Here is a 26,909-nt window from a genome sequence, read left to right as displayed (position 1 = left end):
TTAAAATACCTTAAGTATAAGGAATTATAGATTCATAGAATGGTTTGGGTTGGAAGGGACGTTAAAGACCACCCAGTTCCAACTCCCTGCCATGGGCAGGGACACCTCCCACCAGCCCAGGCTGCCCAAAGCCCCATCCAGCCTGGCCTTGGGCACCTCCAGGGATGGGGCAGCCACAGCTTCTCTGGGCAGCCTGTGCCAGGGCCTCACTGCTCTCTGAGTGAAGAATTTCTTCCTAACGTCTCATCTAAACCTCTCCTCTTTTAGTTTGAAACAGTTCCGCCTCGTCCTGTCTGAGCAAAGAGCCGCCCTTCATCTTTTTTATAAGTCCCCTTTAAGCACCGAAAAGATTTTGCACTCTTTTAACGAAGAGATTTCACTTTATCCACCGAGAAGAAAAAAAAACAGCTCAGGACGCGGGCACCCAGATCTCTCTAGGAGAAACCAGACCCACGCCACCGCATCCCCACCTCCACCTCCCCGTCAACTCCCCCAAACCCCGCACCCCGAACCTCGCCTCAAGATGGCGCTGCGGGGGCGGCGCGGTGCACGCCGGGACATGTAGTCCCTGAGGGGTGGGGGACACCGGCACCGGCTCCGCCTCGCAGCCGCCGGCCCCCGAGCGGCGGGGCTGGGCTGGGCTGGGCTGGGCTGGGCGGGGGTGTGGGGGTCCCGGGAAGGCGGAGCGGCCCGGGGGAGGGCCGGGGAGCCGGGGAGGAGGAGCCCTCCCGCCCGCCCGGCCCGCCCTATATAGGGCGCCGAGCGAGCAAGATGCTCACTGCCAGCAGCGGGGCCGCGGGCGGTCGGGGCGGGCGGCTGGAGCCGTGCTGGGGCTCGTTCCCCGGGCTGGCTGTGCGGGGCCGGGGCGGCGGTGCCGGGCTCCGTGCGGGGCGTCCCGTCCCGTGCCGTGCCGTGCCGGGCTCCTGATCGCAGGCGGGGGCGGCCCCGGGTGTCGGAGCCGCGCGGCGGGGGCTCGGGGCCGGCAGCATGAACATCCTGCTGGAGCTCTTCGTGGTGACCTTCCGGGTGCTCTGGGCTTTCGTGCTGGCCGCCGCCAAGTGGCTGGTGCGGCCCAAGGAGAAGAGCGTGGCCGGGCAGGTGTGCCTCATCACCGGGGCGGGCAGCGGCCTGGGCCGCCTCTTCGCCCTCGAGTTCGCCCGGCGCCGGGCGCTGCTGGTGCTGTGGGACATCAACACGCAGAGCAACGAGGAGACGGCGGGCATGGTGCGGCACATCTACCGCGAGCTCGCCGAGACCGCCAGCGCACCCAAAGGTAAGCGGGGGGGTCCCCCACGATGTCCCCCGCAGCTCACCTGTGCCTCTTCCCTTCCCCTTCCCGCAGCCGCCGTGCCCGAGGGTCCCCCCCGGGCATGGGGCAGCTCCAGGAGGGCACGGGGCGTCCTTCAGACCTGGCAGCGACAGCAAAACTCTGAGTTCTTCGTCCTTCCCCGTGGCACCGCTGTGCCCAAGTTTATTGAGCCCGATGGAAGCCGGCTCGCGCTTTCCGCTCAACTCTCAGTTCGCCTCTTGGAACCCAAGTAAGGCTCCTGTTGTTCTCTTGTCTGTGTTCCTTAGTAGATGGAGAAAAAGATGCGCTGCCCCATTGCGGCTTGCAGGTTTACACGTACACCTGCGATGTGGGCAAGAGAGAAAATGTCTACTCGACAGCAGAGAGGGTCCGCAAAGAGGTTGGCGAGGTGTCTGTCCTGGTTAACAACGCCGGCGTGGTCTCCGGGCACCATCTCCTGGAGTGTCCCGATGAGCTTATCGAGAGGACCATGATGGTCAACTGTCACGCACATTTCTGGGTAACTATAAACTTCTTTCTGCTGCCCTTTTTGTCACTTAATTTTAGGAAATTAACTGTTGTTGCCTAACTCCTGTCTTCTTGGGTTTTGCACTTGTTCCCTTTAATCTGCAAGCTGGCTACTTTGCAGGTTTCTTATTCTTTAATTTAACTTTCTGTCTAGCAGGAATGGTGGGTATTACAGTTATTAATAAATAGCCCTAAATCAACAATGTCCTCCTAGAATCTGGAGTTTAAAATCTCATGCCCTCTTATGTAGTCCTGGGCATGAAGTCTTTTGCAACCGTAACCTCTGAATCTGCTTAAAGGTTGCTACTGTTAATGAATGACTTCACTCCCCTCCTCCTGTAGCTTTATACTAGTACGTTAGCAGCTTTAAAATGCTGTTTTAATAATGGTTACAGTAGTGAACTTAAACACTTCTGGAAAAAAAATACTTATTAAAAAATCTGTTGGAAATCTTGCTTAAATTGCCTTGGAGGCAAACCCTTCCTTTTGAAGGCTGAGAGTAAAGGCAAAAGATCTCTCAAGAAATCAAGCCAAGAACACTCTTTCAGGAATTCTGCGTATTTGTCCTCATAGCTCTATCCTGGGGCTGCCAGTGGAAGTAAGAGAAACCTTTAAAGTGGATTCTGAGGTGATACTGTCTTTGTAAGTAGCAGTTACTAATTAAGGAGAAGTTATCTGATCTCATTCTTCTTTTCTCCCTAAGTCCTGTTTTCATGTGTGTTTTATTTTTAAGCTCACTGTAGTGTGGAGTTATATAAATTACTATGTCGAAGGAGGGCACAATGCACACTTGGGTTAGCATTAGCTGTCAGATCGAGCCTATTGTTAGTATTAGAACTGTTCTTTGGTCCCTCAAATAAGGTTATGAAATACACTTGCATAACAATCAAAGGATTAGGCAATCTGAAATATACTTCAACTTGAGCTTTCTTGTCTGTTCTTACCTTTTTGATAATAAAATTCTGTATAATTCCTCATCTTCAAAACTTAGACGGACCTATCAGACCTGGGTTTCTAATGTGGAGGCTTCAAGCTGTTTCATAACCCTAAAGGAGCCCCCTTCAAATCTGTTCTGTGAAACACTTAATGGCAGAGCAGTCTTTTTCCAATGTATTGTAAAGCATTGCTGAGAGAATGCTTAAACTTCAATGCACATGAGATTGTGTTTAGAAACTCCTAAACCTTAAAGTATGTTTTAAGGCAATTTGGAAAGTGATGAAAATGCTCATAGGACTTCCTACAACAGCTAAAAGTTCTGCATGTTCCCCTTTATAAAAGTTAAGCTGATGCTTAAGCAAACAGAGATGTACACTAGATTTAATGACTGTTATTGATGTGGTTTAAAAGCAGAATTGACAAAGTTTCCAAGAACTCTAAATTATGACATCACCATGAATTAAAATATGGGAGGATCCTAAATTTTCCAGCTGTTCTTCCTTCAGGCCGAAGTCATACACTTATTTATAACATTGTTTCAGAGACCTTTATAAAGCACCCTGTGTGTTCTGTCTTTTTACAGTAATATAAAACTAAACTTAGTCTAGGATCACTATGATTGTTTTTCCATAAGTTTCATTCATCTCTAAATGTTAGTGTAAAGTGACTTTAATTTTTTTTAAATCCAAAAAGGTATGGTTAGATCTGAACTGTGAAAATTCATGCCTTGGCATAAGCTTCTAAGGAGCAGTCAACACCCTTTATATTTACTTGAGGATCTGTTCATACGTATGCTTCCTGCAGATCCTGTGTCCTGCTTTGCTTTTTCCTTTTATTTATTTTCTTGCTGCTACAAAGCTTTTTTCCTAGTCTTCCCCTTCCTGATCCCAGAAAAGGTTGGCTTGACCAACAGTGGGTGGACTTCTATTTAAAAAAAAAAAAAAAATACTTAATTCATAAGGTATCATCTGAATCAGCTGATTTGAAGCCAATTTTTTTTTTTTTTTGCAAGTCAATGCTGACTTAAATAAAACAATGTGTCTAGATGTGTGAAGTCTTATGCAGCTAGACTTTTCCGTGTCAGCTAAACTGGTGGTCCAAAAGCAAAGTGAATGCTCTGGAGTATTATGTAGACTTTTAACTATTCTTGGAGGGTGTTTCATCCAAAAAGCTGTAAATGGATTTCATAAAGACAAGGATCTTCCATGTAACATTGCTCTGTATTTCAGTGTCTGTGCTTCCTGGATCTTGTTTTTCTTCTCCTGTATAATACAGGATTGTTTTTCCTTGATCACTTATCAAGCCTCCATGTGCTTCTGTATTAAAAATGGCAAATGGGACTATGGTGTTGTTCTCCCTGAACTCTCTGAAATGAGGCTGGTTGCCTGCTCTCTGTGCAGAGTGCAGGTGAACCAAATTTGTTCAGTGTTACCAGCTATGATCCAAAGGCTGCCCAACCTCTGCAGCAGGCAGCAAGACAAAAGTCCCACTGGCTTGCTATGGGGACTCTGACTGGGCTGCGTACTGTATCCCAAACTGGCAGTAAGGAGAGCTTTAGCAGCATGCCACAGCCTAAACAGATGCTTTCCATTTTGCTGACATCCATGATTTGTGTAAGCCTTCCTATGTGTGTTCTGTATAAACATGTCGCCACTGCATCATGTAGCAATTTCCACAGCATAAAATCCATTGCAGTATTAAAAACCTGTTATTTCATGCTGTGATAACTCAAATGCTTCTGATATTGAAAACACAGGGACAAAATCCATTCTCGGTTTGAAACAAGCCAGCTCTGGTTTATACTATAATTTGCAGATGCATAAAACTGTAGCTGTAATGTAACAGTATCTTTCCTGCCAGTCTGTTGTGAGAATAATAAGTTACTTGGCTGCACTTGTCAATTACTGGAACTGAACTTCTGCAGACCACAGAGTTCTCTTCCTGTATGTCAGAATCCAGATCTAAAAAAAAATGTTGAGTGTTAAGTTAGTTCAAGATTAAATTGTTGCTTAATGAATTTTAAGCAAAAAAAAAAATAGAAATACTTCTGTTTGTTCTTACAGTTTTGCAATAAAGCTTTAAAGTGAAGTACCAACTTACTGTGTTATAGATCACAGAACAGAAAAGCTATTGTACAAATTACTTCAGAACAGATTGAGATCTTGTACCTATTATTCTTCCTGAATATAAGGTTTTAAAGCTACTGCTGAATAAGTAGATATTAATATTATACATCAGCATAGTTCTTGGGAAATTCTTCTAGAGTCAAATGTTGAATAGGGGCTCATGGTGGGGGATTAGGGGCAAGGCAATGCAAGTCAGGCACCACTGAGGTCAGTGATATGAAGGTCCTTCTGTACAGCAGATCTTTAGTATCCAGCTCTGAGAGAACAGTGGTATCACTTCTGTGTTTCCCTGTCATGTGAAGCCTCTAAAATTCTCATTGTGAAGCAATCTTGCTAGATGAGTTCTCTTCAACTTACCAAAAGGGGGAAGCAAAAGCATTTAGCTCTAGCTCTGTCATATTAAAAAAAAAAAAAAAAAAAGGCATAGTGAAAGACTACGGCCCAGACTTGTGTACTGCTGCCTTACTCTGAGTGCTGCTCATTCACTTACAAACTACTCTATTCTTGAAGTTATGCCTATAAATTTATCTTTGCAGGGATGTAAAAAGTCTCTTTGGCAGTCTAACGCTGATAACAGGAAGAGATAAATACTGAGTAAAAAGGGGAATATTGCTAAAATAACTCAGATATTTTGGACTATGTAATCCCCTGAATTTAAATGTACCTTGGAAAGAAAAAGTTAATGGAAGTTGAAGGATTAACTAAATCGAATACATATTCATGCAACTACTGTAGTCTAATTAGACTGAAAGACTTGCTAAAACCTTGGAAAAATAAGTGGCTTATTCCGTAAGTAGTGGTGTTCTAACCTCTCCAAGTTCCCTGGTCTTCAATAAATCTCCCTTATATGTGTAGTTTTTCTTCAGCTTAAATGTGGAAATGTTGCACATTGTGTGCATGCTGTCACTTCTGTAGAAGAGACAATTAGATCAAGTTGCTATCTGAAACTAAACCAGGACAAATCATTTGTAGACCATTGGCACAGCAGTTTGGTTTGTGTTCATTTTGAGAATTCTAGTGTTTACGATCAAAGGTACACACAGTACTCTACTAACATGCCAGCTAGCTGTACTTAGCATTTCGGTTGAGTTGAATTAGCTGCTTTAATTTGTTTTAATTTCATTGTAACGTATCCAAAGAAGCATAAGTTTACTTACGAAGCTTGAGTTTTCTTGACTTTTTTTTATTCTTTGAAAAATGAGTTGGATCAAGTTCAAGCCAAACCATGTGTATGTGATCCAAAAAGTGTCATCAAAACTAACTCTTCCCTTGCAAAATGATTCCAATTACATGCCACCAGTAAATTACCCTAGACAGCACATGTGTTTCATATGATGTGGTAGCATGCTGGGTAACAAATATGAACCAAAAGCAGTCTGTCTTCCCTATGGAAACGGGTATTGGCCGTACTTACAACTTGCAGCTTCAGCATGGTTCTGTAATTCATATGTTCTTGGGTTTATTTCTCAAGGAAATTTTTTATCAGTTGAGGAAAATACTGTCTTCCAGATTCATGCTCTAGAAAACTACATTTTCTGTTCTTATGTAGCAACATACTTAAGTTTTAGAAAATAAAATGTGTGGAAATAATATTTCTGAAACTTCAGTTGGCATGAAACTGGCTTGGAGCTTTCCTCATAGATGTATCTTATGGACACATTCCTGGTAGATGAGCACAGTTGTTACCAACTTGAAATCTTCTGCTTTATAATAATTGATTACCTGTATATCACATCTGTAATTCAGCCTTGTAGCCACATTCATATTATAGTGATCACTTTCAAAAAATGAGCTAGTTTTACTGAAGGCTTTGCAATTTTCTGATCCTTTTGGGAAAAACAACAACAACAAAAAAAGCACATCTGATTCAGGCACCTCAATATGTAATATTTGGGAAGGATTTTACATCGCTTCCAGAGTAGACACAAGTAAGGATAAAAATGAGTCTTCAGACAGTGTAGTCATCTGCAGAGTCAGCGAGCATAATTAAGCACGTTGGGATGGATAGGTAGGTTGGTCTTAAGTCATGCAGTGAAAAAACAACCCGTAGTTTGCCATCTGTAGGAATCGTGTGAACTCAAGCACAGACAATTGAAAATCCAGAGTGCTGTCAGCTGAGCTGTAGCTGTTCCACAAATTACTGAAGTGTACTCCCTGAAGTCTACTGAGCCTTTTCAGACATGGCTTTCCATTGTCTATAGTATCTTGATGGTAAATGAGTAGACACACGTCAAGGAGTCTGAATGAAACAGCTCATAGAACTCTTGAATTTTGTTGAATTACCAACACTTCCATAAGGGTAGTGTATCAAAGATTCTTTGAATGTATTACAACATCAGCTTTCATACAAACACGTTCTGTGCTAGGCAATCTTACTTGCATGGTAGAGAACACAGACAAACCTCTGTTCAAGCAGCAGTTGAATTCATGCATTTCTCTTCCCTGTAATGGTGTAAAGTGAACCTGGGACAAAAATCAGACACAAATCTGAAATGACCGTTCAGCAGGTCTTCCTTCAACTGCTTCAATTACACCGAGCTCTTGTGGTGGCTGTGCTCAGTCACACTTTGGAAATGAATTTGCTGCATCGTTTGAAAGGTGCGTGGAACTTGGACTCAAACAACAGGAAATAAAGATTCTCACGTTGCAACCTTTGGATTGTTTGTTGCCTGTAGGTGAGTGCCTGTGCCAGTAGCGTGCCATGCGGTCAGCCAGTTACTTCCAGGTGCTTAACTTGCTGAAGGTTGCAGAGTTTAGATGAAAGCAGTAATATATTTCACAGAAAAGCAATGTGAAAGTCCAATTAAGGGGAGACATGAGAGGACGTGCCAAGACTTCTTAAACTATTTGAGATGTATTCAAAGTATTAGTCAATTATTAGTGGCTTTCAATTCTACAGTCTTTTAAAATAAAGATGGAAGTGCAATATAGCTTGCCAGAGGTCAGGTACTTGGGATAATCTCACAACTTGTCTCCTGTGCCTTTTTCTGAGGGTTAGAGACTTGTCAGCAAAGTGTATCAGTGCTTTCAGAATTGCTAATCTGCTCTGAAGAAACAGTCCTGGGTGAGCGATCAGTGTGGTGATTAAATTCCTCCTTCTTACAGAATGAGTTAAGTCAGCTGAATAAGCAAAAACCTCTGCACTGACTTTGATCTGATATTATAGTGGTGCATGTGAAGAGTTTGGGGAGGTGGGAAACCTTGAATGGAGCAGTAATGTTTGCCATGATGGTGCCTAACCTAGTTTAGAAGTGGAGAGGTGCCTCTTCGCTGTTGCAAAAAATACCTAGTATAAAAGATGATGTGTGTGTCTTCCTTGTCCTGTGCAGAATAGGACAGCAATGGGGTGATCAGGTACAAAAGATTTTAAAGTTACAGAGTCCTCTATCTGCAAAGAGCATCTTTAATTTTACAAAAAGCAGCTAATGTTAATGAGATCTTAGTACGTTATTACCTTTCTGTAATAACCAAGTAACTATAGCACACTTCCAGAAGACAGATGGGTTTGTGTGCTCAAATATAGAGAAAAGCAATCTTAATTATGATGTGCCTAAGTGTCTTGCTAACCCAGTCTTTTCATCATTGCCTCAGCCCTGTCTTAAATGAACTGTGTGGGTTAGCAATCCTTTTTGGTAGTTCCAAGTGTCATCAGTTACCCTGGCTAGACAGGTCGAGGAAAGACGAATGTTGTGTTTCCTAGCGCCATCCCTGCCATTTTTAGCACCACACTTTTAAAATCTTCTCTACTTTTATCTTTATCAGCTGGAAAGTGTTATTGTTTCCCAATGCTTCTCATGCTTTGATTTCACTTCTGTGTTTTTTGTTTTGTTTTGGTGGATTTTTGTTTGTTTGTTTGAGGGGGAGCCTTTGTTATGCATCTGTAATACTAAATCTTTCTACAGCGCTCATTTATTTGATAAACCATGCTCCCCAGCCTTCAGGGTTTTCTGGCTATTCACACTAATGGTAAAATTGAGTTATTGAGACCTGTCTGTCTTTTGTGAAAAATGTTCCGAGTCTTTCTGCATAGGGAAGATGGTGAATAGCATACGATGCTATGTGCTCATACCTGTGGTGGTCTTAGCCTGCTCATTAAAGGAAAGAGAAAAAGTCTCTCAAAATAAAGTTACAGTGTCAATGAGTGGGCATAGACTGGTAGAATCTCTGTTCCTGAGGGTTTAGTTTGAAAGAAGATATGCCACAAATGGGGAAGAGATTTACATCGGTGCTTAAAACTTCTGAATGAGCACTTTGTTCTTGTAAATAATTGTATTAGGATAATGATTTATATGCCGGTCAAATTAACACTTGACACAAGTGAGTTATCACGATTGGGAGGGGAGGGCGTTATAGGCCAAGGAATGCAGGAACAGCTGTGGAGCAGAGGTGAGTGCCGTGGCGTGAGCCTTTTGAAATTCAAGTTTGTTTGGCTGTTGAATTCTGCACCTAAATGTGCCCTGGTCACTTCTGCCATCTGTTTGAACTTGCGTGACAGCTTCTCAAGCACTCCCCTCACAGCATTAGTTTGTAAAAGCACTTGAGCATATGCTTGTAACTTGTCCAAAATTTGTGTTGATTTATGATGAAACTTCAAGGGAGCTTAGTGGTGGCAAGCTGACACATGGGACCATCCCTTAAATCTTCATCTTACCTTGCACTGGTTTTGGTATTCATCTGATCCTTGGGTGAGCCAGTTCAGCTTGCTAACCTGTCTAGAGGGTGCAGGGGAAAGCTATTTGTTTGCTTGGTTAAACTGATTAGTATTTCTGTTCCAAGACTAGAATCACCTCATTAGGTGTTGGGGAAAGGGTGGGGAGGAACAGAATAAAATTGTGTGGCAGTGGACAGGATCTCTACAGCTGTCTAATGAAACCTCATTCTTAAAGAGATTTTCTAGAACAGATAGGATTTACAGGTTTAAAATATTTAAATAGGCATTAATGTTTCCAAGCTATAGTAAATCTGTCACCATCATAAGTCTGAATGTTACGCCTTGGTTTCTAGAGAGAGAGCACTATTTTAATTACTATTAAAAACCCTTAGATGCAGGTAGGTTAGTTTTCTGTTGTGCTAACAGCTCTAGCTTATTGCTTTGCACCGATACTGTCATTGCTGTTGCGTACCATAGAAAGCAATGATCTCTATGCCTCCTGCACTGTTTGTCTACTCCGGAAATCAGTTGTGCTACTACTGTTTCAGTGTGGGAAAAACAGGCCATAGCTGTGTTTCAGCTTGTGGAAAATGAGCTTAGTTTCCAGGGAAAGGTGAAGAAAGGAAGTAAATCTCTGCTTAGAAAGTGAGTATCTACTCCCTCAGAAAGTGAGTAGTTTGCTGGTGTTTTGTATAATGCCTGTGCAAGCGGAATTTTTGGAAGCTGTATTAGCCACTGTTTCCGTCACTGCATTAGCTGCAGTTTTCATCTTTGTAGCATTTATTGGCTTATGAAGCAAAAATTTACCTGCTAAGACTTCTTTTTTTTTTCCCAAACCCTTTTTTTGGGATAGTAGGGAGAAGTGTTTCCACTCTCTGTATTTTAAAAACCTCCTAGCTCTGTATGTTTTAAAAGTGTTACTCATTCAGTGAGTTACTTCACAGTAAGTTAGAGCCTTCTAGTAGGGTCTTACTGGTTCCTAAACACACTTTAAGCTAAATTTTAATTCCATTGTAAACGCTTCTTTATTTTTCTGGTGCCAATAAGTAAGACTATTAAGTGAAGAGGGAAGCTCTCCTTCTAATCTTGTTCCTCTTACGAGATATTGTTATGGCATAATCACTTTCCCTTTCATAAAGTAATTGATTTGAAACAATGACTTAGTTACCGTGTTGGGAAGGATGAGTGAAGTGACTCAGCCTTCATATGCGTGCAGATATTGCCTAGTGATAGCAGAACTGTGGAGGTACTGCCTTAAGGTGTCTGTAAAAATCGAGACTTTTTTTTTTTCTGTTTAGCCACTTCTTGAAACGCCTGTTACATAAATTGTAAAACATGAGTGATGACTTCATATTTTCCATAAGTAGTTCTGACAGTACTGTTCTCTAGTAATTCCTTGGAAACATGCAGACTAAAATACTAAGCTTTACTAAATATTCCAGAAGATGACTAAGCTTATGGCAAGCTGAAGAAAAATGTGTATTTGGAAGTTGGATTGTGTTCTTGTTCACTGAACAGAATATTCTGAGCTCTTATCTAATACTTGTGCTAACATGAATTTATGTGGATTTTTCACTGACTCATAGAGGCATGTTTTCATTTTTTTGTCAAGATTATCAAATAGCTGGCAATAAATAACTTCTCTCCAAATGGTTGGACATTTGCTACAAACTTGTGCTAATGAAGGTGAGGGACTAACGTGTTTGTTACACTAATGTCAACATTGCTCTGAAACACCACAAATCCTTTGACTCGGCCATTTGTCAGTATATAAACAAAGTGGAATTTCTAGTCACTTGACTTCAACAGGACTTAAAACCAACTTCTGCAGGAAGGATTGGCCAACTGTTAACTTTTTATTTCGCTTGACGAGCAAACTCTAAAGTAAGTCCAAATTTGACGTTTGAATAAATGCAAATTAGGTCTTCTTTACTTGACAGATCTGCCTGTGGAAGAATACGAGGTTGGAAGGGCTGCCTATTGGGATTGTAACTTAAGTCCCTTAACTTCTAGGAGTGTACTTGGGCTGTCACAGTGGTGTTTGGAGGTCTGCATTAATCTTGAGTATATGGAAAGCTTGAATGCTGACATGATCCAAGAAGGATTTGCTTTCTTTAAGCTGCATGTTATTTTGCAGTGGCTGCTGCCAACTGTATAGTACTTGCTTTAAATTGAATGGTAATTGTGGTTTGTTAGCTGTGATAGTCTGAGGGTATAACGAGATGTTTGTAGAGAATAAACATCAGCTCGCCTAATAAGATATCTTTGGGCAGGAGGGAGGAGTTGAGCTTTTGAGCATGATTACTTTGTCTGAAACCTTCTGTTCTCATGCTTGGTTATGCCTTAAATTTGTGCTGGCTAGAGAAGTCTGCTTGTATGCATTTGTTCCCAAGTCCCACTTCAGACTAGGCTTGTATCATGCTTGTTTTGCAACACAAGGCAGACTAAACACATAGCTGAGCCTCCAACAGCCCACTTAGCATGGTATCTAACCTACTACTAATCCTTCTCTGCCTTTAAATTTTAGTTTGACATTTGAAGTACACAACAAACGCCATTGGCAACTTATGTTTGGTTCTTCTGCGCTGCTTAAGCAAATACACTGTCTTTCCCCAGGCTCATTGCTAGCTTTTGTGAATCTAATATGACTGTACTGTCTGAGCTCTGCACTGCCTCATTGGACTCTCTCTTTCCATCTGAAAGGTCTTAAGAGCTAAGGGGAAAGGGTGGAAGTAGAACAGGCACTATTTCAGACAGAGCAGGATAATTTATTACAGTCAAAACTCTGTATTGGGCAAATACAGGAGAGAAGTGACAGGAATCAGCATCCTTTCCAAACATCCTAGCTGAGATTTTTTGTTTATAAACTTGCACTTAACATAGAGATGAAGAATGCAAAGTCTCGGATGGCTTATGAACTTTTTCATCTGCAAGAGGCAGAGAAATGGTCTGTTGAACAGGGAGCTGACTTGAGCAGGGAAGGTGCTCCATGTTTCGTAGCCACATGAAATCAGATTTACAAAAAATGGAGAGAAGAGCCCTAAATATATAATCAGTGATTTAAATAATGATATGTAGTGATGCATGTATGTGAAGTTATACAAGCTGCTATCTGCCAAGTGCAAATCTAAGTAGGTAAGTTTATGTGCACGTATGGTAGTATATATAAAATCATGTCCATTAAAGGTAGCTAGATGCTTCCACAAGAATTATTGGTGACATAGACTCATTAGAAGGATCAGACACTTTTCAGGACGGATCTGACATCTGCGGGTGGAAATAATTTTAAAAGCTTGAAATTCTAAATCTACAATCTGTTTCTTAGCAGGAGGAGAGAACACAAGAAAGATTTTAGGATCAGAAAGGTGGGCACTGCTGACCAGTACCACAAATGCTCAAATTTCCATTTGCTGTTATAGAATTAACAAGGGCAGTTCAGTTTGAATGCCTGAACTTCTTCATGCCCAGAAAGCATATAGACCAGTGGCCTCTCTAAACAAAAGTGAAATATTCTTAAGGAGAAATCAGGATTACTTGTAGCTGTGGTACATGTACTTACATCCCTGCCCTGGTTAAGGTGCACTCAAAATCAGTAGCGTTGCTGTGATGGTGAATGAACAAAAGGCTTTATGTGAGACAACCGGGAGTTTGATAAGCACTAGATCACCATAAGCCTTAGGTAATGATACCTTTTCCATCTTGACTCTCAAGCAGAAAGTTTCTGCAGCAGGAATTGTATTATTTAGGTAGCATGTTTGAGTACTTACCTGCACTTCAGAGGAGGGGAAGAACAAAGCTGTTTGCTGCTCTAGTCCTAGTTGCACAATTTGGGGTAGGATCACAGGAAATGAAGGCCTTAAACGAAAGGGGAGGGGGAGACAATGTGGTGACATGATAAGGCAGTAGTCCCAAAAGTTTCTGTTGCAATGTCCTTTCCTAACCACTTTTCATATTCCGCTCTCTGTAGACACAACCCTTTTTCAGCTAAGCCCTGTTAACAAACTATACAAAAGACAATTTAGCCAGGCTAGGTTCAGTTGCCGTAGGCATGGCGTAATTAGTTCTGGTAGTAAAGAGTGGAAAACAATGATTAATGTTTGGGAGATAACTAGTGGTATTAGTTTCCTGTGCCTTTTTTTTTCTTTTTTTTTGGAATAGCATTACTTATCTTATCTTTACTGTCTACGCATTGTAAACAGCTTTGTGGCACTAAGTTCTGGTTAAGGAAAAGTACTTAATTCAGTTTCAGCTTTCTTCTGATACACTCAGCACGAGTTTACTCAGTGTAAGAGGAACCACTACAATAACTGAAACATTCCCAGGAAACAATGGTAGCCATTATTACTGAAAATTCAAGAAATTTTATAATTGGACCGTAAATACTACAAATGCTAAGCAATGTAGAAATGTAAATTTTGTCTGTAACATACTTTTTCTTTAGCAAATGGCATGACAGACGTAACCTACTTATAAACTTCAATAAATAAAGTTTAACCTACTTTTGTACAACTTCAGTGCTTCTCAGCTGGCTAAGTACGTCTCTTGAGAAGCAGGGGATTTTGTGTGTATGGATCAGTCATGAGGGAGGAGAGAACAGGAACGTTAATTACTGACATGAATTAATAATGAATTAAAAACCAAACAAGTGATTCAAATAATAGCTTATGTTTTTACTAAGTGAAGACTCCATGTACTTCAAAGCAGTATTTCACGCAGAGGTGGAGGGAGGTAAAAAGATGCTTATTTCTCTGTAAATCAAATACAGTTTTAAATTAACTGGTGTTGCCTTTCATTGTGACTTAGTTCTTCGGGGTATTTACTTTATTTTGTTACCTTCACCTCTTAACCTGGATAGATCTTATCTGTAGTTTCAGTCTATCTGCAAATGTAGGGCATACGAAGTATTGGTGTGTGCGCGTGTGTGGCTTTGCTTCCTTGTTACTTGTCATCGTTATAGACTTCTGTTTAAGTCTATCTTGTTCTTTCATGAGCTTCTGGTTGCAAGGCAACTGGAACGTTATTACTCTGTATGTATGTTAAGCATTAACTGCTGTAGCAGTTCAATATTAAAGGAATCCCCATGGCCCCAAAACAGTGGGTTTTTATGTGAAGGACAAGCAAAGCTTTAGTGAGAAATTGAAGGTTGTATTGCCTGCCAGGAGCTATATAACTAAGGGACTCCTTTCAAAATGAAATATTGGAAGCTCTAGCTTTTTGTTTTGAACGCAAGACCTGTTCAAGGCACACTTGAGGGCAATCCTTGAGTAGTTTGTTTTCATGCTTTTAATACAGCTGTCTCTGGAAGCTTGGCTTGCAGAAGTCATATGTACCTCTTGATCCTTTTTACTATAGAAGGATCCGGGTAGACCCATGAACAATCCAGAGAAATGCATGGCTTTCTTTATTTAATTAATTACTTTATGAAAACTGAATAATTCTGGTCTATTTTTCATTACGGCTTCTTGAGGATAGAAACTGAAGATCAAAAATAGTACTAATTTCCACAGCTATTTAAATATTTACCTAGACAGTGATTAATTATCCAGAGGTGTCCCAGCCCTTCTTGAAAACAGCCAGCCGAGACATTGTTACGTCAAGGCACAATTTTGGTCCCTTACCTTAGCAAGGTCAATAGTAGTTATAGACTTCTGTCTACCTTCTGTATGCAGCATTTTATTGACAGAGCCCTGTCCAGTGTGCTGTGCAGTCTCTCTAGTGACCAACACAGTACTTGGTATTTGAATGTACTCTTGGCACAGTTACTAATCTCACCTTAAACACGTATTTCGGAGGTGCTTGTATAATTAAATTTAAGAAGGTTCTGCAGATAATACGGAAAAAGTAACTGAGATGATAGTGCAAATGTCCAATTATTATGCTCAGTTCTCATTGGAACCAAATAAAAAACTGAAAGGAGAATAAACAGTTAAATCCAGGCTTGTAATGGCATGCTTTGGTGTCTGAGAAGGCATTTTGGACGTTATAACCTCTAGCGTGATTAAATTCTCCTTTGAGAGCTACACAGTTCTAGGGTATACTTTCAAGACCTCTTCTAAAAGTATTTGGCAGTGACTTTTGCTGTAATCCTGTAAACGAAGTTTTACCCAGGGTTTTTAAAATGTATTTAAAGTGGTTATCTTCTGAAATAAGATGAGCTGTGTGACTGTAGCTGAAAATAACTTTAGTATATTTACTGATAAGCTTGCCGTGTTTTTTTTCTGCCTTTCAGGCACCTCTCTCTTGTTTTTTTTAACATGCAGGAGTGCATTAGTGCTATTCTACTCCTTTAAGGGTTAGGCTGCACAGCCAGTATGTGGAAGAGTTAGAAGTGTTCTTTTGTCAGACTTTTGTGCCTAACTTCCCAGTTAGAGGCATGGAAAGGGAAGTCAAGGCATGTGCAATCTCTGAATTTTGGTACGTGGTGGAGTGAGCGACTGTGCACTGTCCAACGTGGAAGCAGGAGAACCTGCAGTGTCCTGCTGTGATCCGTGAGGAATGGGAAGAAAGGGAAAGTGAATGTCCATGTGGGGTAGAAAGAGGATGTAACGTGCATTTTAGACAAAAACTGGAACACCATTTTCTTGTCACTGGCTCCATTGTTTTGTGATAATACTATCATGGCATTAGCCAACACGCGTGGCATCAGGCCGTTATGATTTCTGGTACCTTAGTTCCAGGTTTAACCAGAGCTTTCTGCATGAGTCCTTGACTAATCACACCAATTTTGCCTCATGAAGATAAAACAATGCAGTTACCCAAATGTTGCACCCTTCTACATGTTTATGCATCTGGCTGTTCTGGCAGTCACGAACAGCTTTGGCTTGGGGGGAAATGTCATATCTGGTATAGCAGCGTGCCACTCTTGTGGAATAACAGTGATGTAAAATCTCAGCTCTTTTGATCAGCCCCTGAAAAACAACTGTGCTCCATCTACCCTACATGAAGGAGCCATATGGAAAATGAGCTATTCTTTTAGCATAAAGGAATTTCTGCTTTAGAGTAAAGCAGCTTGTTTATGCCATCAAAATAGTTTAAAATGGCTGTTGGGCATTGACAGAAGGCAGAAAGTGTGAAAAAAAATTACTATATTGAAAAATAGAAACTTAAAGGACCTTACATGTTGGTACCTGCTTTGTTTGTGTCTTTGATATAAAGACAAGTCTCTAAACATGAGGCAGCATGTACTTTTCCACTTTGGTGTGCTTTCTGCATTCAGAATTCATTGTCTTGAGCTGCATTACATCTAACATTGTTTTCTGTGGATGCTTGCTTTCTACTTGAAGAATAATTACTCCAAAATTTAATTAAAAAAATCACTTTCCCAAACACAGTATTTCTTCATATTCTCATTTGCTGTGTTTAGACTAATTTGTCTTGACATTGCAGCTGTGCTGTTCTTTGTGTTGCACAATCTTTTGAGTTTTGTTTCATTAAGAATGGAACGGAAGAATTTGGGGAAGGGGAGGGAAGAAGTGCTAGACTGTTAGAAGTTAATTTGCCGTAAACCAAAATGTTGAGAACAGATTATGAAAGCTATGAAGTGACATGTAAACGCTTGTTCAGTTTCACACTTATGAGAAATAAGTCATTAAAGCTGTGTGCATATGAAATACGTTTGGTTACAGCTACTGGGAACTGTTTGTTCTTACTGGTATATTCAGAGGCATGGAGGAAATTGCTTAGAAAGTTTGGAATTGGTCTTTAGGCTCCATAAAACTTAAAGATCAGACCTCAAAAAAAATAGCTCTGCTCTCTATTCAGAACTGCTTCATATGTCCTGTCTATCCAACCTACCTGCTTTATCTAACCTGGAACACAGGTTTGAAATGACATATTTGTACCATGCTTTTTTTTTGTGTGTGTGGGGGGCGAGATAAAGAGCTAATTCTGAATAAAGAGGATGCTTAACTTCAATTTCTTGGTGTTAAACACTCATATCCTTCCTGATTCTTCACAATTCCTTTCATTTACCATACTCACTGGTTTCTCTTCAGTGTTAAAAAGTGTGTGACGTTTGTCATTAATAAAAGACCTATGTACTGACTTTAAGTACTTAAATGTTTTAGTTAAATGTCTTCCTCTGCAGCTGTGAGAGGTAAAACCAAAATTAAGGGATCAAACCCGAAGGCAGATAGCTTGATTAAATCACTTGAGTCGATTTGAATTATTCTGGGGCCTGGTTCATGACCTCTAATGCCATGGACAATACCACATTTCTTGCTTGGCATCTTATAATACTTTTTTTCTGTGGAGGATTAGCAGGTCCATGCATCACCTCGGAAGACTAATGTGGGCCGTGCTACCTGTTCAGACAAACGCCAGATGGGAAGGCCACCCAGGAGGCATCTTGCCCCTGAACCAGTCGAACTCTTAACTAGTTTCTGAGCAGCACAGCAAGCACGCAGAAGACTCCAGGTCTGGTAGGCAGATGTAGCTGTAGCTGAAAGAAACTAGAGACAAGAAACTAGGTTGGTCTGGTTTATGTAACAGGCAGAAAAACTGGGGACCAGAGTATGGAGGAAGCTGCTTTGATCAAGGAAGGGGGCTGTGCCAGGAGCTCAGTAAGAACACTGATTTATTTGGGGATTGCTTATACCACGAAAGAGAATAACTTCACTTTGGGATTGTTTTTCCCAGCCAGAGGAGGCTGGGAGGAGCAGTGGGCAAGCCTTTACTCTGAGACTGGAAATGTGTCCCCCGATAGGGTGTGTCTGCCTCTTACAGCGCTTGTTTTTTAAGTACTGGCTCCCAGCTGTAGCAGATGGCTGGAGGATGGCAGCAAAGACTTTCTCTGTCATCCATTTAGCTGAGACGTTCATAGTTGGCTGCTAAGTTTTGTACGTAAGATAGTGCAACTATCTTTATAGGCTGCCTTAGCTTCAGGTTTTAACTGGATTAGCAGGATAATGTCCCATGACAAAGTACAGGGCCCTGCTCTGAATGGGCTGTTTCAGAACACAGAGGTTTCATGCGAAGATTTCCATGAATTGCTAATTGTCCGCAGAGCAGAGTGGCTGCGTTTTTTCCTTTGCAGCTGTAAAGAGCCTCTGAAGAGATGAGTTGCATGAAGTGACCATAGTTCTGCTGCTGGAAGTTATTTGGTTCTGAGGACATCACCCCAAAGGTCCTTAACAGAGTTCATTCGTCATGTGCCAGTTTGCTCTTGACTGAAAACGGGTGACTTTAGTCACAACCTCTGAAAACGCAGGCTTTGTAATCATTACGCTCCCTTGAAGGAGCGTTGCACAGTTAAGTGTATGCTTCCTCAGATTTACTGTTCTGCAGTTGTTTTGATTATTTCCCATGTCTATATCTATGCCTGTGAAAGTTCTGGTCATCTTTAGCCATAGGTAAGTACAAGTATTTATGGGCACAGTTATAGAACAACATATTTCCCTCCCTCCCTCCCTCCAAAAAAAAAAAAGAGGGGAGAAGGAACAAAGGCAGTGTTATAGTGAAGATGATAGAAAAGCAGCCCAAAGAAGTTTCTTGCACTTTCCTGCTGTTTGTTTAATGGAAGAAAACAATGATCTGTGCTTTGGAAGTGGTGGGGAAAAAAACCTGTTACTGCTGCTTTTCCTTCTTTCTCCCCCCCACCTTCTAAAGAGACAAACTCCAAGGCAAGCGGCCCATCCTTTCTGTGCTTACTGTGCTTTGCAGGCAGAGCTTCAGCCTGCATTATCAAGCTTTCTGGCAGTGTGGGGTGGCAATCAGTCATTCCAATGCGATGTGGACAGATAACTGAGACGTAAGTGGAAACTGCCCAGGGAGCTGACTAATGCTCTGGAGGGGAGTAAATTGTTAGCAGGACTGAGCTGGGAGCACGGCTCTCTAATGAGGATGGTGCAGAAGATCTGGGCCAACGTAGGCTGGTCAGCGTCGGGGGGTGTAACGCAGGCTGCAGAGGAACGACGTGCTGTAAAAGTTGAGCAAAGCGAAGTTTTGCCTCTTTGCTCTTACCTTTTTCAGGCTGTGCTGCCCCGGGATGGCTAAGCTGTGTTGCCACGCAACCTGGGAAGAGAGGCTGAAACTTTGTGTGCCTGGCACAGATTAGTTTAACAAGTGAACTAAATTCTTTTCCAAGGCTCTGTATAAGAGGTTTAATGATCCCTGCCACGAGGAAAGAAACAAATGCAAGGCGGTTTGCTCTCAGATTATTTTTTATAATTAGCTTCATTATGCGGTTATGACGGAATCTAGGAGTTATATGAATCAACAGTAGAAAAGGCAAGGAGTCAGGAGGTCTGTTAATCTTCTATCATCTGCCAGCTGTCCAGTGAAAACAGTCTTTTGTGTGGTGTTAGGAGGTCTGGATTAGTCATTTAACACCTGCAGGCAAAAACGTTGTACAAGAACATGTGAAAATCATTAGAGCAAAACTGTCCTGACGTCTGTGATTGGAAAATGCAGACAGCATAAGAATGGAATTAGATGGATTCAGCTGTAGCTTGCACGTCTTTTTAACAATGCAGCTGACACGATTCAGACCAACAATTAAGCAAGCAGCAAATACTTCAGGGGCATTTGCCTGCTTTGGGTTTGGATCCAAATTAGATGGGAAGGCCTGGTTTCTGGAAGGACGAAGCATTTGTGGTTCCGAGAGAGTTAGAATAATAGCTCTGCCACGAGATTTATTAACTAGACACATTTGTGATTAACAAGCATTGTTTGAAGTTCTTTGGCAGATTAAAAGTAATCTAGTGTAGTATGCTGATAATCTACAAGCCAAAGTAAATCGTAACTAACCAAATGATTTTACTACTGAATTGTTTTCTAGCATCTATGTTGTTCTGTTTGGTATTTAAAAAAAAAAAAAAAAAAAAAGAAAGGATTGAGTCAGCTTCAGAAAACAGATGACAGCTAGGTATTCTAAGAAAGGTGATCTAGCAACTGCCTTCAATTTATCACTTAATTTTTTAAAGGTGTTAGCTCTGATTTGGTTGTTTAAACTAAAACAAACTTTGAGATAATCAAAGCATAAAGATTGGTGGTTAAAATCATTCATAATTTCATCTTGACACTTGATTTTGTTTTATCTTTGAAACCCTTTTAAAATATGGAATTAATAATAGAAGTGTCCATCTAGTTTTAGTTAGAGCAATGCTTATGGATACTAACAAAGATGGAAAGCGGTTTAAACTATTACATCTTTAGTGTATTTTATGTGGAAAAGGTAACATCAGCAAAACTTCTGTCTCCAGTACTTCTTTATTGGAAAATGTAACTACTTCTTTATTGTAAAAGTTGGTAAGTGGTTAATACCAAGCATATCTAACTGACAAAACATGCTGTCAATAATTAGAACCTGTAATTGGCACTGATCTTAACATAGATGTACTGGATGGTGTAATTAAACAGTTTGCATTCCTTTTTCTGTCTTTAAAAAAATGTGACTTCCATTTTAGGGGCAAATTATCTCTTTCTGATAACTAGTCTCTTGCAGAAAAATAAACATGTCTGAGCCCAATTGATCCTTCAACCTTAGGATTTCTGAAGGTATAATCCTTGCTGTTTGAATTCACAAACATGCTGTAGATACTCTTGGTATTTTTGAAAAATTTACAAGTTCAAAACCTGTACAGTGATCTTCTAAATTCTTGATAACAAACTGAGATAAAGGTTTTGAACACCTGTAGCTAATGTAGTATGTTCATGGTGTTTCTTTGTTTTGTTTTTTATTTCATAGACAACTAAAGCATTCCTTCCCAAGATGCTGGAAATGAATCATGGGCACATCGTGACGGTTGCAAGTTCCTTGGGACTGTTCAGTACTGCTGGAGTGGAGGTTTGTTAGACTATTTATTTATTTGGTGTTAGCAGCATAAAATAAAGTCAGATCTTCCAAAGATATTTGGGAGTTATGGTGCTCACTACCACATCATGAAACAGCTCCTTGTGTGTGGGATCTACAGTGCCCAATGAAAGCCTAGGACAGGTAAGGACTTCAGAATGCTGAATGATCTTTGAACAACCTGGTGATTTTTAGTAACCTGAAAGGTGTCCACCTACCTATTCCTGCCAAGAACTGTAGTGCTAAGCCTGAAGGCAAAGGCAAGGATTTTCAAAAAGAATGTTTCTTGTTTCCTGTTTCTGTGAGGAAACGGCTGCCTGCCTTCCTTCCAGAACATATGGATCACCTGCTTCACTAGGCTCCAAGTTATGTGTTAGGTCATCTAGTTGCTAGCAGCCATTTGAGGACAACGGTTTCTGTAATCTGTGTGGTACATAAAACTAAGTAAGGATTAGAGCATATTAGCTTGCATTTGGGGTCGTTAGCACAAATGCAAATGGGAACAAAAAGTATTCAATTAGTGAAAATAAGTTAAAGAGTCTAATGGAATGACAGTCATATTACCCCATAAGATAGATGTAGGCTTCTTTGCATATGGCTTAGGCTCAATCCAGGATCTTAACCTGCTGTGTTTCTTAATAGAAATGAATTAAGCTGGTGTAAATAAAAGCTTTTTTAGAGTATTTGTTTTTAGAGTATTTGTTGTCTTGAGAATTCTTGAAAGAATTTCCTAGACTGTGGGTGTGATGACCAGCAGAGGTGGACACATCCAACTGAAAATTAAATGTTACTGCTGTCTCTGCAGTTTTTATTACTTTTATGAGATAAGCAAGCTATAAAATTTTCTGAAAATTAAGCATATACACTCAAATCTCCATTATACCTCCTGTTGAACTAACAAAAAATAAAGCATTTTAGATTTCTACACCTATGCCCTGCCAAATATCCAAGCTTCTTCAAATCTGACACTAGGTAGTATTTAGTTTCTTAGTCCTTTGTTCCAGCATTTAATATTAAGCAAACTGGTAATCAGAGCAACTTGCCATATGAGCCTGCCTGATTCAAAGACTTGAATCCCAGATAATCTCCTCCTACATTCAGCTTTCCTGCTTTCATAGTTCTGTGCTAATTGCCTTAAAAGTGAAGTGATAAATGAGTTTGTTATGCTATATTCAGTGGGTGTCTTTTGTTGTTGCTTTGTAAATCTGTGCAGAATCACATCAAATATGTTTTGGCTTTAAACACGATTCATATCTGTCCTTTTTAAGTTGCCTTTTTTTGCCTCAATCATTGCCAACACAGGATTATTGTGCCAGCAAATTTGGAGCTGTAGGTTTTCACGAGTCTTTGAGCCATGAATTGAAGGCTGCTGAAAAGGACGGAATCAAAACAACTTTAGTCTGCCCTTATCTTGTTGATACAGGAATGTTCAGGGGGTGCAGGATCAGGTGAGTGTAAAAAATTTTTTTCCCGTGTATGTAGTGTTGCAAAATATACTTGAAGGTAATTTAACTTTGTTACCATAAGAATATTAAAATAAATATTGTCTGTTTTGATATATGTTAATGGAATCTGTAATCCCAACTCCAGAAAAAGACTTCTGAATTCAATGATTTTCTTTTGTCCTGTTGTTCTTAGCACAAGTTTTGCCTTTTGGCAAGTTATTTCAACTGAATAGTGAACACAAAAGTTGAAGCCTTTGACGTTGTTGAGGCATTCCAAAAAAAAGTGCATTAATGGGCTTCTCTAAGGTTGGCAGTCCTTTACATATATTCTTAATCAATCTTAATCAAATATTTCAGAAAAGAAATCGAGCCTTTCCTTCCGCCCTTGAAGCCAGAATACTGTGTGAAGCAGGCTATGAGAGCTATCCTTACAGACCAGCCAATGATTTGCACGCCTCGCCTAATGTATATGGTCACCTTCATGAAAAGGTAATATCTAAAATGCCAGTTTGTTGGTAATACAAGCAACAGAATGCTAGTGGAATATGTGAGCATGTCCACTTTCTAGATATAAATGCCCTCCTACCCACATAGGGGTGGCCATAGGTGCTCTTTTGTCATAATTCCTGTTTCTTTCTTGGCTTGCACAACTGTAGGTTTCTTTAACGGAAAGCTCCATAAAACTGAGATCTTATGTATTATCATTCGTCCTGGCTTTGCCTTTCTGCTATCTTCCATCCTCCTTAGATTTCTTTTCTCCTCAACAGACTTTTCTTCCATTTTGTGGACTCCTCTTTAGGAATGAGGAAGCTTACAGTAAAGGATCCTGTAGCCCTGCCTGCAGATCTCTTAGGACTTACAGTGATATGGTAGACAAGCTGCAAATCTGCACATTCAGAACCAATTTGCAGAGCTGTAGGAAAGGATAATTAATGGAATTATCTCCTTTGTCCTAACACAGTACAGGTTTTGGATGGGAACTCCGCTTAATCTTTAACTAGGCTTCCATTTCAATGATTCAGGGTAATACGGGAGTTGGCTCAATTCCACTGTTTCAACATAATTTACTAGTTTAGAGAAAACAGTTTCACAACTGTACAGGTTTTTCTGTTTCTGTTTTGGTGTTTTATTTTTTGTTTGTTCTGTTGTTTTTTTAATCTTTAGTGTGTAGGAGGAACCTTTAAAATTTAGTGTTGTCTTACTGGCCTTCTGCAAGGGATGTTTGAAACTGAGTGTCCTGGTGATTTTTATTCTACTCACAAAGCAGTTGTTCTCCTCTGCTTTAAGTCCCTCCTGGTGGACACGATCACCAAAGACTAGAGGCCTTGACTGCTCACATCTTTCCTGGAAGAGAGTATATACGTGTCCCTTCTGTCAGTGAATTGAGATCACTATTACTGTCTTTAAGAGCTAGCTTCTTTAGCCAGATGCTCAGAGGGTACTTCAGTGCTACAAGCAGTGCCTCCTGCAGCAGCAGTGACATCAAAGGCCCTTTGGGTTGTCTTGCATTCAACACTTTAGCTTCCAACAGGGAGATCAAAGTTCCTGCATAATCCATGCCCCAGGCAGCAGCATTTAGATCAAAGGCCCTCCAGTGGCTACTGCACAAGCAGTACTACTGCCAGGGAAGACACCTGTACCAGCGACATCTACTTCAGTGATTCTTTCTCCTAATGCCTAGATTCTGTGTGTTGCTTTCCACTGAATTGAGTGTCTGTCACTGTTTCCAGGGGCTGAGGAAAGCCCATCTTAGTCCTTCACTAGAGCTCCTGAGTAACACCCTTAAAATAAAAGGAGTATTTTGTGGATGGAGGAAAGAGGGGAGGGTCCATAGCCAGGTATTCATCATGTACTCTTGGAATTTTATCTGTTGGGGGCAAAAAGGAAATTGCTTTCTTTGCTTCAGACCTCTCTTTGAGGATGGATGATTGAGTTTAGAACACGTGTAAAACTTGTTAGACATCTGATAACCTGATAACCAAAGAATTGCATTAACTGATACTAATCCCAAAGTAAAGAGTTTCCTAAATGCCTGGTGACTTCTGTTGATGGTGCTTTGAGCAGAAACTTTGGTTTTAGTAGGCTTTCTGTGGTGCAATTGCCCCCATCTCTTTAAAACAAGCCTGCAAAGAAGCAGCAGAACATACAGTCTGGAGCCATGTGAATAAATAGCTGCTTCTTCCTTTCTGCCTGCCTCTATGGCTCAGACTCTCTAGAATTTCAGCTTTCTCAGTAAGTATTCCTGGCAAATAAAAATCCTTTAAGACTCTTAGGAAGCCCCCACAATAGCTATTATGGTGCTTTTAAGAAGACCAAGTACATAATACGTGGAGGTTTTGTTTTATACTGTCTTCTAACAATTCTATAACTTCTCTTTTGCAGTATTCTGCCCTTTGAAGCAGTTGTATGCATGTATCGGTTTTTGGGAGCAGACAAGTGTATGTACCCTTTCATTGCTCAAAGGAAACAGGCTACAAACAACAATGAAGCAAAAAATGGAATTTAACACTGGTTTGGATGGACTAAGATTTATAGGTGAATATGATAATGTTACATAAGTAAATTGTGAAGCACACTTGCATCTATGAGATGCAAATGTCAACATCTTACTGTGGCATTCTCTTGGGTCCTAAACCTGTGTATTGAACTCTAAAAATCTCTTTTTTTAAATATACTGTAAATAAAACTGACTAGAGTACTTGGAAAATGTGATAGGTAAAGTGAATTTACAATGTAGCTGCCACCATTGTCCTTTAGAATATCACTGTATGTACAGTAAACTAGTCATACTACTACTTGTAGGGATGCACTGTGTGATATCTCTTCCTCAGCCTGCCAAGGTTTATAAGAGCTGTCTACAACTAGAAGATGCAATGTTTCAGAAGCTGTTCATTTTTCCCTATGGTATTTGGGAAGGGAGGGAAATCTTGAGATTTAAGCTACTACTTACGACCTTTTAGCAAATTCAAGGACGGTTTCTCGGTTTCTGAATGCATCTCTTCCTATATTATCCCAAGCTCTCTAAAGGACACATGGCCAAATTGTGGTGTAATTCTCTTTTGTAGCAATTGTGTGTGTTCTATTTAAACAAAGATAAAAATAAATTTGTAAATCTCTGCCGATTCAAAGGCAAGTGAATGTCTCAGAAATACTCTGAGCGAACCTGTACTGGGCATCTGGCTTTCTAGGAGTTCAGTCAGTGATTTAAACTGACTTTTTTCAAGTTGCTTGATTTGAAATATGCTCTCTTCTGTTTCCCTCTGCATATGTCAGAATCCAACGTGTTGTTACGGATTATACATTTCTTTTCTTCCTACTTCTTCATACTTCTGACAGAGTTTTCCCACCCCCTGAGGAAGCTGTTGTATTAAGTTTCTATAACTGGACTTGTGCCTAAAAGACAAAGCAACTCAGCTGAGATACAAACTGTTTATGTAACTGCTGGTCATATGCCAACTATTAGCAAAGGAAGAATAGAATAACGCCTGATGCAACTTTACATGTGGAGTATAGAAGGGTGTAAAGATTTTTTTGAGTTGTACTCACATTGTAGAACAGCAAACGACATTTTTACAGTATTTTTTGTAAAGCGAACAATTTTGTGCCTTGAATTTGGTAATCTGTATTAGTGAAGCATTGTAAAAGTGAACTTCTACCTCTGTATCTTAATGTATACCATCCACTTGTAAACTACTATTGGACAATTTGTGATTACTTTTTTAGAATGTCTTGTTAAATAGTGACCAATGCCTGTGGTTATTAAAGTGAGCCACCTTTTCCTTAAAGCAGTGATTGGAATGCTTCCTTGAAAGACTACTTCAAACTACTTTTGCCTGCTCCAGCTCTTTAGTATCAACACTGTTCACGTATTTATTGCTCAATTCCTGTATCCACTTTGTCAACTACATGGTTTACAGTCTAATCTCAGAAGTAGATCAATAAGCACTGTGAAATAAGGCTTTAGGAGCTGACAGTTTTCTATCATTTCTAAACTCATCAACAAAGTAGCTGGTCAAAGAGCTTCTGAAAAGTACCCATTTTGGTTTTCTACAGAGTTTCATTTAGATCTACACAAAACAGTCTGGTGTGGATGCAGCTTTAACGCCTTAAAAAGTAAATGTAGTTTCATTACAACTGCAGTTAT

General features: G+C 40.5%; 1 protein-coding gene across 2 annotated transcripts; it reads left to right on the top strand.

The window, feature by feature from the left end:
* The first annotated feature begins 773 nt into the window (after positions 1–773).
* Positions 774–26,550, top strand: RDH10 (retinol dehydrogenase 10). Of its 2 annotated transcripts, none has more exons than XM_027452352.3 (6): positions 774–1,273; positions 1,579–1,808; positions 21,216–21,314; positions 22,623–22,768; positions 23,123–23,254; positions 25,148–26,550. In XM_027452352.3, the coding sequence occupies exons 1-6, from the start codon at positions 988–990 to the stop codon at positions 25,269–25,271; spliced, it is 1,017 nt and encodes a 338-aa protein (XP_027308153.2). In that variant the 5' UTR covers positions 774–987; the 3' UTR covers positions 25,272–26,550. The 2 variants fall into 2 exon arrangements, with proteins under 2 accessions (XP_027308153.2, XP_027308152.2); XM_027452351.3 differs by having other exon boundaries at positions 775–1,273; positions 1,576–1,808.
* Positions 26,551–26,909: the final 359 nt, after the last annotated feature.

The sequence above is a fragment of the Anas platyrhynchos genome, chromosome 2 (assembly GCF_047663525.1).
Source record: "Anas platyrhynchos isolate ZD024472 breed Pekin duck chromosome 2, IASCAAS_PekinDuck_T2T, whole genome shotgun sequence".
NCBI classification, from domain to species: Eukaryota; Metazoa; Chordata; class Aves; order Anseriformes; family Anatidae; genus Anas; species Anas platyrhynchos.
This window is presented reverse-complemented; position numbering and strand designations above follow the sequence as displayed.